The following is a 14779-nucleotide window of genomic DNA, read 5'->3' as shown; positions in this document are numbered from 1 at the left end:
ACAACACGTACATATGCCGCTTCACAACAATTTCTATGCCCCCAGAAGCCATGGCAGTCGATGAGAGAAATTTATGCCAATCTCAACAGACTAGTGTTCTGGGGGCAAGTTCCGTGGGCTAGACCTGAGGTTGCAGCAAGATACAGTCTAGATTTCTTTCATCTGAATCGTGTTGGTAGGAATTATTGGCATCCTTGTACTGCCTGGGCGTGCCGCGGAACATTAAGCGTGTTCCTTATCGATAGCGTGCACAGACCACCGTGCCTCTGTCGCGCGTCCTCTCGCGTCTGCTCCACCTACTTTGCCTCCCATCTACAACCACACTGAACCCCTCATACAACCACATTGACACTTTTTACAGTCTGCACTTTACGCTTTATCCACTCAACTGAATACAACACATTCAACGACTCACTCTTGAAAATGCTCCTCACAACGTCGTTCTTCTCCCACCAGATGGCGCATTGCTCTCCGTACACACCACCACGCTCGTCACCACTATCTGAGCGCTCCGGAAACGTGCAACCTCAAATCTTCGACTTCACAATGTCTTCGCCTATCAAGGAACAATCAGCAACTTCACAGCGCGCATTCAAATCCAACCCAGTTATGCAAACGCGCGATGCAGCTACAAAGAGACGAAGGGATATGTTCTTCAAGCGGGTGCAAAATAACCGCGAAGACAAGAAATGGGAGTCACGAGGCGAACAGGTATGTCCTTGAACACGATACCCTTGAGAAACCAAAAATTAATCAATGACGTAGATTCAACAACTGGATTTTGTAACAGAACGCAAGCGCTGGGAAGCAGAGAAAGCGCGTCAGGCACCGCCTGTGAATGACGATATCATTGAGGAACCTTCCGAGGACGCGCAATTACCTAACATGTTCAACAACGCGCCGCAATTTGACTCTGACATGACTGAGGCTGATTACATTGCCGCCCAAGAGGAGTACGAGCTCCAACAGTTGATTGCGTCCATAGAACAGGAACCTGATGTGCAACCACATCACTATGGTAGCGACGATGAAGACTACGACTCGATATTCATGGAATGTGCAATGGCTGAGGACGGCCAGTCGGAGCAGCCATCGCAGACGGTGCAGAATGGCTTTGGAAGAGAGGATATGATGGATACGGATATGATGGATTTTTGAGCTTCTCCCAATTACAACCTATTATTCATAAGGCAGTTATACGTTGTCAGGGGTGTAATGGGCGGGGAAAGCATCATTTTGTATACAGGAAGGGTATCTGGGAAGAATGAAGCGGACAGGCGACCACACAAGGAAAGGCTACTGTGTCGGGCAGCCCTGATCCATATCCTGCAGCGCTTCTTGAGCAGCATTCATGTCGCCGACTAGATCTGGCGGCGGTGAGCCAGCGGCTTGCATCTATAGACTATTAGTATTATATCACAACATGCATTCTGAAAGGGATAGCATACCTTTTGCATCCTCTCAACAATATATTCCCTATCTTGTGCGTTATCGTCACTGTAGCCCTTTCTCTCGAATCTGCCCACAATCTCTCGGACCAACGTCTGCTGCTCCTCGTATCGCTTCAAGTCATCTTTCTCCACCTTTGCCTTGTTCTCTTCCATCCACTTTGGGAACTTGTCGTCGAGCTCTTTCATTGGCTCGTACAAGATGTCCTTGTTCGTAAGCTGCTCCATCATGCCCATAAGTACTTTACTGAAGTCCTCGTCGCCGCCCTCTCCCCCAAAGCCACCGGATTCCATGGACGCAAGCATCTGCGCGAGAATGTCATCTTGGGAGGAAGATGCTGCGGCAGATGCGGCAGTATCGGACGAAGATTGCATGCGCTCCATGGTCTTTTTGATTGTCTCCTGGAAGCTCTTCTCAGCCTTTGCAGCAGTCTCTTTTTCAGACGAAGTAGGTGCTCCTGCAGCTTTTTGTCCTTCGCTATGTGCATGCGCACCAGCGTCCAGAGGGTTTGCGCCCCCCATCTCCTCACTCATCTCCTTCATTATCTCTTCGAATTGCTTCTGGAAGTCGCCTTGCCCAAGCAGCTGCTCCATTTCTTTTTGCAACTGTTTTTGGAACTCTTCTTGATCATCGAGCAACAGGTCTGCTGGTGACACATCTTCGGGCGGTCTGCCAGGTCCGGAGGATGAGGGCGCCTTGTCAGATTTGGGATACGCAGCTTCTATTGACGAGGCAGTCGGTGCTTTGGTATCAAGCTTGGTGTTCGCAAATTCATCCAGTACATCGTCAAGGTCAGAAAGGTCGTCTTCTTCGGGGTCCGATGCAACCTCGGGTGGAGGAGGGGCAGTGGTGGTGGCAGGTGTTGCTTTAGCCGGTTGCGGCTCTTCTGCTTGCTTCACAGTTGTGTCCGCCATGCTTGCCCACACTCAGTTCCAGGTGGTCAGGTGGAGGATAGGGAATATAAGGTGGAGAGGCAAGGGTAAAGAATACGCATGAGCCAAACGCATGTGCAACGTCAGCCTCGGCTGGCCCAGCGGTATGTACCCTCACATAGGCGGGGGGCACTGTTTAGCGCGGGGCAAGATCGGCCATCGCACCTTCCCAATACTACCAGCGGGATCTAGACTAGCACTGAGACGACAATCCCAACGCTGTGACGCGCCCCGGGGGAGATAATTGTTGTCACGTCACGTGCACCTGCAACTCGACTTCACCTTGTCTCGTTCCGCTTTCGCTCACCTTCGTCACCACTGTCACCTGTACATAACTACGACGCCCACACACTCTTCAACCGGCGGCTCACAACTCGCCCAAAAAACACGCCACCTTCTTTGTCAACGCCTGAAATAAACCCCGATAAAGGACAGCTCAAGCGCAAACTCCAGCCTCGCACTTGCACCTGCAATGTCTCTCTGCATCAATCGGCTCTCAGAAGAGAGGTGCGCAATCAGCCGTACCTGAATCCTGTTTACCTACTAACAGTGCAACCAGAAAGTCATGGCGACGGGATCATCCCTTTGGTTTTTTCGCAAAGCCCATGCGTGGCGCCAACGGCATGATGGACCTCAAGAAGTGGGATTGCGGTGTACCAGGCAAGGAAAAGACTATTTGGGAAGGCGGCCTGTTCAAGCTGGAAGTCACCTTCCCAGATGAGTACCCAACAAAGCCACCAAAGTGTATGTTTCTCCCCTTCTGCCCGAGGCACTCAGCCGTAGAACCGCAGGTGCCCTGATATGCTGAAAGCTTGCCGCTAACGTGTCAACCCACAGGTAAATTCGTGCCACCACTATTTCACCCCAATGTTTACCCCTCCGGCACCGTCTGTCTCTCCATCCTCAACGAAGAAGAAGGCTGGAAGCCTGCGATAAATATCAAAGAGATCCTGCTGGGCATTCAGTCACTGCTCGACGAGCCCAACCCGGAGTCGCCGGCGCAAGCCGACGCCTTCAATCTATTCAAGAAGGACAAGGCGGCATACGAGCGCAAAGTCAGGCAGATCGTCAAGGAGAACCCAGCCCCCTAGTAGCTCGTCTATGACGCACCACATCGGTGGAAAGAGGAGCGAAAGGGTGCTGCGTGGCTGAGAAAGGTTGAAAAAGTAGCAGCTTTTGTAGCGCGTGCCTCTTCCGCTGAAAGGGCCACGGCAGATACTTTATCGTTGTCATAGCGACCGAGGAATACGGAGGTCTCACAAGCCATGCCTTCGAACACAGGGTTGTCCCCAGTGATTAGAGAGATCAGAGGATGAGACGAACTGCTCTTGGATTTTTGTTTGGCTTCTTTGCTTTAGCGCAATCATTGTGGAGCATCCTTGACGCTACCATGACGGGTCCTGGCGTCTGGGGCATCATACCCAAAAGCGAGAGGATGCGCAAGCAGAGAAAAGCACCTTTTGGGCTACGATACCTGAACTCTCACTGCATTGATAGCGTCCTGCTTTCAGAATAGCATTCACTATTGACTTGCAAATTGGCCACCCATCTCACAATCTTGCAATGTCTCAAACAGATGTTACCGAAAGATGTATTAAAACTGCGTGCTCCTTTGAAAGAAAATTATGTCCGGGTGGTGGAAATGAGGACAAATCTGATGCCATATTCCAAGCAGCATATCCCCCCAGCGGACCTTTTGAGGTATAGTACAAAACCCTTTGTTGTTGCAAAGCTTCACCGCGACTCCGTTCCAATTTCATGTGCCCCTTTATGAACTTTCCCTTCAATAAAACGGTTGAACCACCAACACAGATCCATGTGTGCTATTGCCCAACTCCTAATAAGGACGGTACGCAGAACCTCCTCTTCCTCCGCGGTATCCACCTCGATAACCGCCTCCTCGAGGAGGAGCGCCGTAACTATTAAATCCGCCGCGTCCGTACGGGGAACCACGTCCGCCGTAGCCACCTCGGCCGCCACCTCGGCCGCCACGTCCTCCTCGCGTCATACCTGGGAGGTTCGTTCGCTTGGGTACAACCTACGGATGAGTTAGCATCTGAAGAACCATGCGGCGTGTTTCTGCAATCATACCTTCAAGTTGCGATTCCGGAACTGACTGTTGTCAAGGACCAAGGCCTCATTGACCAAATGGGGTTCTGTGAACTCCACATAAGCATACCTGCATACGCTCATTAGCGTTCCGATCTTTCTGCCAAGCTCTTGCCAGGTAGCGAAAGACGATCTTGTAAATGTCCAGAGACAGAAACTAAGTCAACGCGACGGGCGATTCCGGCTCTTGCGCGAACGCATTGCGCGCAATTGCCTCAAAAGTTCAAGGATGCGCAAATCTTCAAAGAAAACCCCCTCTTAGTACTGACCCTTTAGGATGTCCTGTGAACTTGTCTAACAAAATAGTGACACGGTTGATGCTACCGATGCTCTGGAAATGCGCCTGAATCTCTTCGGGGCTGGCTCCGTAATCTACGTTGCCGACAAAGACGCTCCGCGCATCAACGTCCTCTTTGCTTTCGCGCATCTCGTGTCGTTCGTTGTCGATGGCTTGCTGCATTTGGCGCAGCTTCTGTGCCTCTTCCTCCATCTCCTGAACGCGGCGCCTCATGGCAGAGATTTCTTCCTGTATCTTGTTGTCAGTGCTATTGCTTACAAGATGAATATCCAGACACGCGCAGTATGCCAAACTTGGGCAAATGCCTTCCGCGTGCGTGAGAGGGCTCGGACCGTACCTCCTCGTTTGGGTCTTCTGCGGTATCAAGACGCTCATCCTCCTCGCGCTTCTGCTCGGCCTCAACGTCTGACATGATTGCGGCGGAGAGTGTACAAGCTGACTGTGAGACGTGTCAGTATATGCGCCCAGTTCGGTGGACTATTGACTAACAAGAACGCTATGAATTACTAGAGATGTAGCACTCGATTGGGTTGCGAACGCGCAGTATCTGTCCTTGTTCGATGAATTTCTTAGCTCAGCAGGCTAATGCAAGAGCGTTGTCTGGGCCGTAAAGGGTTATGGTAAAGGAACGGTACCTGTGGTGGAAGTAGTGTTGCTTATAGGAAATGACGAATGGCGCTGCTGAAGCTCGGAGCGCGGCGCTAGCCAAGACAGCGGAGCCTCACTTATGTCATCACACGCTAACGAGGTCTTGGTAGGAAAGCAACTTCTCTTTCATTCCTCCTATAACGCCAAAAGAAACTAGAGTCATTCCTGAACCATGCAAACTCTCTGTCCTTTGACCTGACTCCACCACAAACTTAAAAGAACCCAATCATTCATAAGTTCCATGTTTTCGTGTGAAGTCGCACTCTGAAGTCCAACTCCATTCACCAAGCTTTCTCCTTCTCAATCTGTTCTCCTCTGGTCGGTGGAAAGGCTCTCACTCTTTGCCCTCATCAGTCGGATCCGATAAACATGCTGAAATATTGTAGTCTGCACGATATAGTTTTTTTTCCTTCTCAGGCAGTTGGCCTAGCTGGTGAAGCTTGCGGATGACTCGAGTCAGATATTGCTTTGGCAAGCTATCAATGCTGGCGAGATCATCTTCTGACATTTTGGTGATGTCACCATTGATACAGAATGAATCGACGAGTAGCTGAAGCAATGGATCGTTCTGTGAAAGGTCCTCAAAAAGCTTACGGACCGTTATGTTGTCCATGTAACTCGAAGAAAGCTCATGAAAAACTGCATCCATCAATGCGTTTTTGAAGCCAGGCACTGAGAATACATCTGCGAATATGTACATTTTGAATGTAATCCAAGAGTCAATCCTTTGGGCTGATGAAGGTAGCTTCTTCTCGTACAGCCAGAACACGAAGACATCGAACTCCTCAGTGGAGACGCCTTCTAGATCAAGGCTTTGTCCCTGGGTGTTTTCGAACAATTCCCGTCTTAACAGTCCGGAGTGGCGAATTAAGAGTTTCCTAGGCAGAACGTATCTTGTCTTCTCAGGTCGGACCTTAAACAAACATCTGTGCCGTGGCAGCAGCGCTAGATAACTTGAGCATTTTATGTTTATCGTATCAGAATATAGTGTGAATGTCTTGCCTCACGCAAAAGGTGCCGCTGTTGTTGATGTCAAAAGTTTCCATGATTATCGGAACGCCGATTCTGTTGGACACCTGGTGCAAGGGAGTATACGGCTTCGAAAGGTTGTCGGAGATAGAAACCAGAAGAACTCCCGAATGATTGTAGTTATCAGCTTATTTATAACGGTCTAGATATCCGATGAAGGACGTTTCTTCTTTTCTCACTTACCAGAGCAGCGAGATGAGATTTTTCAGTTGACGGAGGTCAGTAACGAAGTAAGAACATAGAAATTATGGCATAATTGCAACCGATAACCGAGCTTACATTGCTAATGGGGAAAGAGGCTATCAGGCAACAGAAGTCATCATGGTCCATGTGATATTGTATTGATTATCTGATTGGGCGTCTTAGGGTCCACTGCTATTTTTGCTTGACATTGACCTTTTTGGTCATACTTCAGCAACTGTTTCATTTCGATCCCCAAGCAGACACATCAGGTAGACTTTGGGTAAGTTTCGCTAAGATTTTATACCCAAATTGCCAATAAAATAGATGATAGCAAAATGTTGATGTCCTTCGCTTTGTTTGCGTTCGATGGTCGCTAACGCCATTCTGTGACTACTGACGCATTCGTATCGTGTTCATTTATTATTCTCCAGAAAACAAGCATTCGTGAATGTGGGTATATACGAAGTAAGAACCAAACACCAAAGTGTAAACACCAAACACTCCCCGACAGCGCCTATGGACAATCGAGACTCAATCCCTCCATATTCTCACTGCAATCCAAAAAGTCATTCAGCACCAACCCCTTTGCCCTCGCAACAATGTGTCCAACATCCCGTATAATCGTCCCTTGAAAGCCGCATGCATGCTTAATAGGGTAAAGCTCATTGACTCCATCGTACGTTTCCCAAATCGGTGATTGTATCGCTTTGATATTCTCGTGAACCTTCTCTAAACTGAACCCATCAAATGGCGCAACGACTTGAGGTGATAGAACATCAACGTTTCGCATCTGCTTCATGAGGGCACCAAGTAATATCGAACTGCACTCAAAGGATAAGTCTGCATCGACCTGGCACGTGTAGGTGTCGCTGAACTCATCGATCCAGGAGTTAAATGTCTCGATGATTTGCTCGATGGCTTCTGAACGTCGGGCTTCTAGCATCCCTGTTTCATGTGAGCAATTTTCCAGCCATCCCAGATGTGGTACAACATACGAAGTATTGATGGTGGAATTCCCAGTCCCATGTCTTGAATTCTTGACTCCGTACATTGTCGCAATACGACAGCAGTGGCTCTGGTGAATTCTTTTGGTAGTTTGAATACCCAAGTGACCAGCATCCAGAGCATTAGGTCGCGGCTGTAAGTTTGAGGCATCGGGTGGCACACGCGAATGTGTCTAATCCATGTTTGAGATATCAGTTCGAAAGCTTCCCAGCATTCGTAGTAGTCGACCATTACAGCAATTTTGGTGAGCATTTCCAAACTCAACTGCTTTGGTACTCGGCGGTAGCGGGTGTGCAACGTATTGAGTAATATTTCGAAGGCTTCAGGGTCCCAGCCTAAGCATTTGATGTGATAGAGGCTATTGCTATCTTTCTGGCTGTCTCTCAAGGACAGAAGCTCACTTCCAAATTTTGGGGATGCTGTGATGAGATGCGCTGATGAAACCTGGTAGATTATTGGCAGAGATGGACTTGGTTTGGCTGGATGAATTGCCGCGGAAGTTGCATCAACTCCATGAGTCCATATTCCAGGGATTGTAGAAAGCATTGGCCCATTCTGCTGCTTAGATTGCTCTTGTACATCGTACTCTGGATCTGATTCGTCCCACCTCATCCAATTGGGCAGCTCTTCTCCATCGCTGTGATCTTCATAATCAAGTTCTTCAGTTAGATCTTCGGTGCCTACATCTTCTGAATCGCTCGAAGTATCCAGGGGCTCCATCCAGAGAGCAAAGACTCTTCCTGGGCTCTCCAAAGTTATCAGTGAATCTCCAGTGGGATCAATTATGACGTGACTGCTCTGAGAAGACGCCATAATGAAAATATTGGAAAGTTTCGATAGCCAGGCGGGGAGGCTAAATCTCGTTTAGGTCGGCAGATCTGATGTTCGGAATACGTGACGTTGTGTCTTGCTAGTCGTTTTCTTTGCGAGTAGGAGACCCCTAAATAGAGCCAATGTGGAGTAGTGTACTAAACAGGAGTTCGGCGGGAAGGTATCGTATTCTTCCTCAACTATATCGGTGCGCTATGAGGTTTCTTCTAGGTGCAAAATTTCAACAAGCAAGTAGCAAAGCATTGAAAGGGCATGAGGATCATTTTAACAGGCAAAATGGTATCACCATAGCTTTCATTGGCCCCCAAAACAAACAGTCAAAACAGCAATGCATGCATCATGTTGAAGACAAAGAAAAGGCGGAAGAACCTGAGTTCCCGCTTACCAAGTCAGGCAGGCCCTTGCTGTGGTAAGGAGCACTACAGCTGCATTCGGTTTCTCGGCGCATATCACGTCTACAAAAACCACCAGATCCTCGCCTAGAAAACGTGGGGTCCAGTATCGCGAGCTTGAGCTGGGGCGTGTTACCGCATAAGGAAGATCACACTAGTCCTGATGTAGATCTAAAAGTACTTAAGTGCGCAGCACTGTCTCTGCAATCACAATTGCGGTTACAGCTTGACAGTGCAAGGGCGACACAAGAGCCCTAGCTTTGGTATTTATTCTTTACCAAAAACAAAACATCCAAATAAACTTCGAGCATAGTCAATGTCCTTCCGTAATTGGTTTATCATGCTGGGAAACTTGTCACAACGCAGATGTGGGTGCAGCGCGATTGGCCACTTGTTCTGACATTGATGCAATAGAGCTGCTCACTTCGCCGTGACAACCCATGGGCCTACTCTCTATAAAACCCTAGCGTATTTTCTCATGAAGTTTTATCCATTATCGTGTGAGTAAAGTTGGTCTGTCTACACGAACACAGATGGAAACTAATCTAACACCGCATCGGAACTTGTAGGCATTGTCTTGATGATTATTATACAAAATCAGTAGCTCTGTCTATTTTCGAGGTCGCATGGACATTGAATAGTACCTTTTTTTGAGCCAACGTTGAGATTGAAGGGGAACCGACAACAAAGCGAGAAAGTCTAAACATAGGGAAAGTACACGGGCAAAGACATCAAAAAGCGAGACAAACAGAATGAATGCACGAAAGAAGAATAGGAAATAATCTCTTCAGGTCCGTTCATATCCCACTGCGCTGAATGCTCGTCATGTTCGCCGACTTGGTCTTCTGGTCTATGCATCTATGGAGGTCGCAACCGCGAAAATGGGAAGCACACATATTACTTAGTTTAGACATATCGAAGCACTTCGCAATAATTATTTGCGTTGTCACGGGAACAAGCCAATCAGACCAGTGTTTCATGGGAACAACAGTGCTGGAAAGAACCAAGTACAAGCATGTTATATTCAGCAGCTGCACTCATCGGCCATGCTTCCATTAGGTCACACCCTCATCTACCCAGCTCATCCCCTAATACCTGTGCTCCATCAGTACTCCCGGCCTTGCCGGGAAACTATTTCATCTTAGTGGTGTGTCGTGCAAAGACGGCCACTTGGCATCACAATCGCGTTAGAAAAAAATGCATGTCCATACATACCTTGCAAGCGGCGTTTTCTAGAACAATGAGGTATTAGGTATAAGCTGAAGATAGGGTCTACGAAACTTCGGATTTTGGCCGGTACAAGAACGAGACGGTGCAGGTCCGCGGCAACGCGGCGACGGGAGGCATGTGCGGCGCCGAGGAGGCTCTGCACCGTGCGATCAATGTGCATGGTGTTGGTGGTCGGCCATACACAAGGGCAAAGCCGGCGCCGAAAAAGCACAGCATAGCTGAGCTGAAGCAAAATGCGTAAGTACAAGCCAAAAGGGGCATCCGGCTTCGTCAGCTTTTGTCATGTAGCCAAATGTCAAGTATCCAGCGCAGTTCGTATTCCGCACACCAGGTCGGCCGACAGTCCCCTGTCCATGATCATCACAGGGAAAAATAAACACCGCAGCGGGGTACAGAGTATGTAATAATAAAGCCCAAAGTACAGCCGATAAGCAACTTCTTTGTGGCTGGATCCTAGTAAGCGAGAAATAAGTACTCTTGTTGTGAGGCGACAGCGACCTGAACGAATGAAATAGCGAGCTTGACGAGGGGCGAGGGATGGTCCTTGAAAATGATCGTTCAACCAAGAAAGAGTGTTTGCGCGTATATCGCGAGATTTTCCCTCGTAGCCAAGCTCTATCGCTCAGCTGGGCGTAATACAGACGTTTTAGATCAGCGCTAGCATTCGTTTCGTTGCAACATGTAAAGTAAAACCTAGTGGTAGTATGAAAGCCATGTCGAAGTACGCGCAAAATCATCCCTGTCGAAGAAAGCTTCGGAGTATATACTTCATGTATACCTCCAGTAGTCTACCCTGCTACATTCTGGCGAGCAGGCAACTTCTCCAGAGAAAATGATTCGGCGAGACCAGCCCATAACGCATTGTCTGACGTCAATCGCTCGTTCCAGACAACAAGGACCACGCCGACGGCACCGGCAACTCGCGCATCTAAAACGACACACCCATAAGCAGCTGGGTACTCTCCTCTCCGTGCCTGAGACGTCCTCATCCCCGGGAGCATCAAGTATCCCCGAGATAAGCAGGATGCTGGCGGAAAACCCCCTTGTTACCCCTCCAAACCCACAGGTGATCGCCAAGCGCAAGTAGCAAGGATACGAAAGCAGGAAGGCATGAGAAAAAAAGGGTCAAGGGGGTGTCGTCACATGAAACCTTCTCCCCATACGATGGTTATCCCCATACGATGGTTACTGGGAAAAAGAAAAAAAGAGAGCTGATCCGAGATCGATCGGCACCGCCATGCATCTTGCGGCTTGTGAGAAGCCAAAAGAGGGTCTGACGCATAGTATGGATTCGGGTAAAATAGACGAGAAACGATAAAGAATGGGGCCTCGACATTTTAGCTTGCCATTGCGATTTTCAGATCGCGGGGGCCTAGGTGCCGTACTGTGTATGGTTAGCGTTTGTGGGAAATGTGCTGATTCGACAATTGGAGGGGGCTGCCGCGCTACATGAGGTTTGGTGTGAGGGGGCTGCATAAGGGAACAATCGCGATCTAAAATTTGGACATTAAGGTTTGACCGTCTCGTGAGGAAAGACGGCAGCTGGGGAAGAGACGTTCCGGTACATGGGGTGTCACATTTGATGATTTGGAAAATCGTCCTGAATTGGGAAAAGAGTAACATTCATGTCAAATGTGCCATTTTGGCGGTGCTGCGAGCGTTTCAATGTTAGCCGTAAACCCAGCATTTCTTTGCGCTTCGTTGAGCGGATCACAGCCCACTGTAAACTGCTGCCGTTTCCCCTTGTTATCCTCCTCTTGCTGTGTCAACTCTTGTGTACTTGTCCCACTACTTTTGATACTCGTTCTGTCGTTCGTCTTCTTGTGCTCGAGTTCGTATGTGAGGCCGTAGTCATCCACACGCTCCTCAACTATTTGCACTTCGTAACTGACGAGGATGGCGGCAAGAGACCTTTCGACAATGGGCCAGAAGATAGGCATGGAGGCACAGATAATCGCCAGAGCGATTTCGAGACAGGAGAGAATGACCGGGGTAGTTGTCCACCAGGTATAATCAACGTAAGGACGGGTCGCGCCGTTGGTTTTTATGATGCCATGTAAACGCCCAACTGCTGTTCCGACAGCACTGGTACTGTTAGTCCAAGCATATTGCATGTTATAAGATAGGTCAGCTTACACTGCGCCAAACGAGAAAACGCCAACCATCGCTATGATATTCTTCCTTCGTAAGTTCGGCGTCCCGAAGAGTATCATAGGTGCCACAAATATGGCGACGTCGAACATCATGTTGGTCGCTGATTGAGCCTTATATGTCATAACAAACTCTTTCAGATTACCGAAACCAAAGGCGTAGCATTTTGCTGGAACGGTACGATCCCAGTAGCCACGAACTGGGAAGCAAGGAAACCAGGCAATGAATGCGAAGGCGGCGCCCCAGAGTATCACTGCGACAAGCAGGCCTATGCATATCCATCGCATGCGACCAGCTTTGAAGATACGCAGATATTGGAATAGCAAAGCGATTTTAATAATCGCTCCATTGGAAATGTAAATGCCCAGTTCTATGTAGTACAACTAGCTAGGTCAGTATGTTTTCGTACAAGGAAGTATGGGACATGTATACTCTAAAATAGGTAGCCACGTTATCAAATCCAAGATACAACATGTGCCGGCCAAATCCATACCTGACCGCTGTAATTGTTAGCCGAGTCTGCGTTTGTAGGATGCATAACTTACAAATACACACGATGATGGTTGCTGCAGTATTTAGGCACTGTCCAACAAGTCAGCATCTCCTAAGATTGGCCGTCGTACTCTAAAGTTGCTGTACATACCTGAGCGAGAAGCACAAAACCATCATCCCAGCCGAACTTCTTGACAATTCTGATACGAACCCAGAGACGGAAAAGTACTGCAAACCATGCTACAGCCTTTTGTGCAAAGTTAGTATACAAGTCACTGTGTGGAGTCGCTGGTACCATACCAAAAAAGTGAGCGTGATGCCGAATATGGTTCCTTTTCTGTTCGACAAGGGCTGAGGCTCATCTGCTGGCGGCGGATTTGACAACATCTGCGCAAGCATCCCCTCCCAGCTGGTCGAGCTTGACATGTCGTTGGCCATCTTGGTGCAGAGGCGAGAGCGCCGGCGCTGCTCAGAACAACGCAGGAATGATAAATGAATACTTACGGCCGATGAGAGTCTGGTGGGGAGCCAGCACTAATGACTGTCGGTGGGCCGTCGAGATCTCGACGCCGAAAGCTAGTTCACGATTCAGAGCCGTTGCCAAGCTAACTTTATGCTATCTATGCAAAGCTAATGCAGGTAGATGTCTACCGGAGGCTGAACGCTAGGCGAGAGGCGAGCCTCAGGAAGCGGATGGGTGCATTTGACAGGCTTTCGTGCAAACTCTATCCTAGGATCCCAGTCAGGGCTCGCTGCCTTGAAAACCCCAGCACCCATACTACAGGGTTACCCCACGTTCTGTTATAGCAAGATGCAGAGTTTGGATAACGAGATTTCCCCACGTCTCAGACCATTTGTATACATACGTACGATACATGTCGTATTGACTTGCACGTATACAAATGTTTAGTGGTTCATCAACAAATTTATTCGTCAGCTAGAAGACTTCGGGATGAAATGACGCCACATTCTTCTCATCTGAGATCGTAGTCAAGTAGCCGGATACGTAAGTATCTCCAGAAAGTAAGTATGCGGCACGGTGGGTCAGTGTTTTGATACGCAAGACGGGCATCGCCCCTGCATTTGACGGGGACAATCGACTGAGGCACAACAATCCTGGATGATTTGGCTCGTCGTGATTTGACACTGGAGGAGGGGAATGTGGCGGAAGAGAATAGCTGGTAAAGCGTGGAGGAGAACGACAACGAACGCCCAAGAACCCGACTCAATCCTACGCGGCCAGCGAGTCACTGGCGAGAGGAGCCATGACTATACTGCGACAAAGGATCCGTTGGGATCGCCATTTTGGTTCCAGAGGAGCTAAGTTCCGGGCGAATTGAAAATACTGAAGGTAAAGCGAATGCGCTTGGCCAATAAGCTACTCTTTAGCAATGACACGCTAGCCAAAATCCGTCCCGACAGGATTCGGCCCTCATTTCTTACGCAAGGGTTTTTTTTGCGCTTGGCCAGGATGCTGACTATGTACATACAGTTAGGCGCTACTTCTCAGACTCGAAAAGTGACATGCTTGCGTCACGATCCCCTGAATGTTTTTGAATCCGATGCACTGATAGAGGGCATGCCAGCCATTGGAAGAAAGACTGCCGAATAATGTTCCCACAGCGAACAAGGGGAGATGCCCACAATTTAGTAATGAGCCCAGATGTCGTGTGATGTGATAGTCAAGTGGGCATCTTAACGTACACAATTTTTTTTTACAGATGCGCATCCAAATGTCCAAATGATCAGTGTCGCAGACTGTCTGTTCGACACGCGTCAGCGCATAACGGGCAACGGTAGGAAACAGCTACGCCGTCTGACTGCATGGTATACGGGCCGACAAGATTAAAAGAGATCAATCATATTTATTGGACCCATTTACGAAGTAGCTACCCAATCAGTTGTAGGCTTCTCGCGCACACCCGGGGGACAGCGGATCTTCGATGCGAAAGGTAAGAGTCCAGCCTAAGTAGCGGCTTTTGAGAGATCCCTTCTAGAACGCACATGTATACCTAGGTCCATAGCTCCAA

The 14779-nt window shown here is 48.7% G+C and overlaps 7 protein-coding genes across 7 annotated transcripts; 2 read left to right on the top strand and 5 right to left on the bottom strand.

The window, feature by feature from the left end:
- The first annotated feature begins 316 nt into the window (after positions 1 to 316).
- Positions 317 to 1418, top strand: PSV08DRAFT_275844 (uncharacterized protein). Its single transcript, XM_014218992.2, has 2 exons — positions 317 to 711; positions 766 to 1418. Exons 1-2 carry the CDS (start codon positions 424 to 426, stop codon positions 1156 to 1158), a joined length of 681 nt encoding a protein of 226 aa, XP_014074467.1. The 5' UTR covers positions 317 to 423; the 3' UTR covers positions 1159 to 1418.
- Positions 1134 to 2456, bottom strand: PSV08DRAFT_275826 (Pex19 protein family-domain-containing protein). The gene is made up of 2 exons (XM_014218993.2): positions 1449 to 2456; positions 1134 to 1395 (listed from the first exon to the last, which is right to left on the bottom strand). Exons 1-2 carry the CDS (start codon positions 2361 to 2363, stop codon positions 1297 to 1299), a joined length of 1014 nt encoding a protein of 337 aa, XP_014074468.1. The 5' UTR covers positions 2364 to 2456; the 3' UTR covers positions 1134 to 1296.
- Positions 2457 to 2697: 241 nt separating this feature from the next.
- On the top strand, positions 2698 to 3490 carry PSV08DRAFT_275820 (ubiquitin-conjugating enzyme/RWD-like protein). The gene is made up of 3 exons (XM_014218994.2): positions 2698 to 2888; positions 2941 to 3125; positions 3219 to 3490. Exons 1-3 carry the CDS (start codon positions 2854 to 2856, stop codon positions 3470 to 3472), a joined length of 474 nt encoding a protein of 157 aa, XP_014074469.1. The 5' UTR covers positions 2698 to 2853; the 3' UTR covers positions 3473 to 3490.
- Positions 3491 to 3949: 459 nt separating this feature from the next.
- Positions 3950 to 5425, bottom strand: PSV08DRAFT_275799 (uncharacterized protein). Its single transcript, XM_014218995.1, has 5 exons — positions 5278 to 5425; positions 5126 to 5227; positions 4760 to 5016; positions 4473 to 4560; positions 3950 to 4419 (listed from the first exon to the last, which is right to left on the bottom strand). Exons 2-5 carry the CDS (start codon positions 5198 to 5200, stop codon positions 4219 to 4221), a joined length of 621 nt encoding a protein of 206 aa, XP_014074470.1. The 5' UTR covers positions 5201 to 5227; positions 5278 to 5425; the 3' UTR covers positions 3950 to 4218.
- Positions 5426 to 5770: 345 nt separating this feature from the next.
- Positions 5771 to 6482, bottom strand: PSV08DRAFT_369045 (uncharacterized protein; the record flags this gene model as incomplete). The annotated part of the gene is made up of 2 exons (XM_014218996.1): positions 5771 to 6349; positions 6444 to 6482. 2 exons carry the CDS (start codon positions 6480 to 6482, stop codon positions 5771 to 5773), a joined length of 618 nt encoding a protein of 205 aa, XP_014074471.1.
- Positions 6483 to 7162: 680 nt separating this feature from the next.
- PSV08DRAFT_173482 (uncharacterized protein) lies at positions 7163 to 8466 on the bottom strand (the record flags this gene model as incomplete). The annotated part of the gene is made up of 3 exons (XM_014218997.1): positions 7163 to 7593; positions 7644 to 8122; positions 8261 to 8466. 3 exons carry the CDS (start codon positions 8464 to 8466, stop codon positions 7163 to 7165), a joined length of 1116 nt encoding a protein of 371 aa, XP_014074472.1.
- A 3245-nt stretch (positions 8467 to 11711) lies between these two features.
- Positions 11712 to 13187, bottom strand: PSV08DRAFT_217899 (uncharacterized protein; the record flags this gene model as incomplete). Its single annotated transcript, XM_014218999.2, has 6 exons — positions 11712 to 12197; positions 12243 to 12640; positions 12690 to 12757; positions 12803 to 12839; positions 12901 to 12996; positions 13050 to 13187. The coding sequence occupies 6 exons, from the start codon at positions 13185 to 13187 to the stop codon at positions 11735 to 11737; spliced, it is 1200 nt and encodes a 399-aa protein (XP_014074474.1). The 3' UTR covers positions 11712 to 11734.
- Between the last annotated feature and the right edge of the window lie 1592 nt (positions 13188 to 14779).

Source organism: Bipolaris maydis (assembly GCF_028858645.1).
Source record: "Bipolaris maydis strain C4 unplaced genomic scaffold PSV08scaffold_3, whole genome shotgun sequence".
Classification (NCBI taxonomy): Eukaryota; Fungi; Ascomycota; class Dothideomycetes; order Pleosporales; family Pleosporaceae; genus Bipolaris; species Bipolaris maydis.
This window is presented reverse-complemented; position numbering and strand designations above follow the sequence as displayed.

Coding starts and splice junctions, on each gene's coding strand:
- PSV08DRAFT_275844 (XM_014218992.2), top strand. CDS start 424: ATGCTCCTCACAACGTCGTTCTTCTCCCACCAGATGGCGCATTGCTCT. Junction 712..765: donor GGGAGTCACGAGGCGAACAG/GTATGTCCTTGA, acceptor TCAATGACGTAG/ATTCAACAACTGGATTTTGT.
- PSV08DRAFT_275826 (XM_014218993.2), bottom strand. CDS start 2,363: ATGGCGGACACAACTGTGAAGCAAGCAGAAGAGCCGCAACCGGCTAAA. Junction 1,396..1,448: donor TTGTTGAGAGGATGCAAAAG/GTATGCTATCCC, acceptor AATAGTCTATAG/ATGCAAGCCGCTGGCTCACC.
- PSV08DRAFT_275820 (XM_014218994.2), top strand. CDS start 2,854: ATGTCTCTCTGCATCAATCGGCTCTCAGAAGAGAG. Junction 2,889..2,940: donor AATCGGCTCTCAGAAGAGAG/GTGCGCAATCAG, acceptor CAGTGCAACCAG/AAAGTCATGGCGACGGGATC. Junction 3,126..3,218: donor CCCAACAAAGCCACCAAAGT/GTATGTTTCTCC, acceptor GTCAACCCACAG/GTAAATTCGTGCCACCACTA.
- PSV08DRAFT_275799 (XM_014218995.1), bottom strand. CDS start 5,200: ATGTCAGACGTTGAGGCCGAGCAGAAGCGCGAGGAGGATGAGCGTCTT. Junction 5,017..5,125: donor CAGAAGACCCAAACGAGGAG/GTACGGTCCGAG, acceptor AACAAGATACAG/GAAGAAATCTCTGCCATGAG. Junction 4,420..4,472: donor TCCGGAATCGCAACTTGAAG/GTATGATTGCAG, acceptor ACTCATCCGTAG/GTTGTACCCAAGCGAACGAA.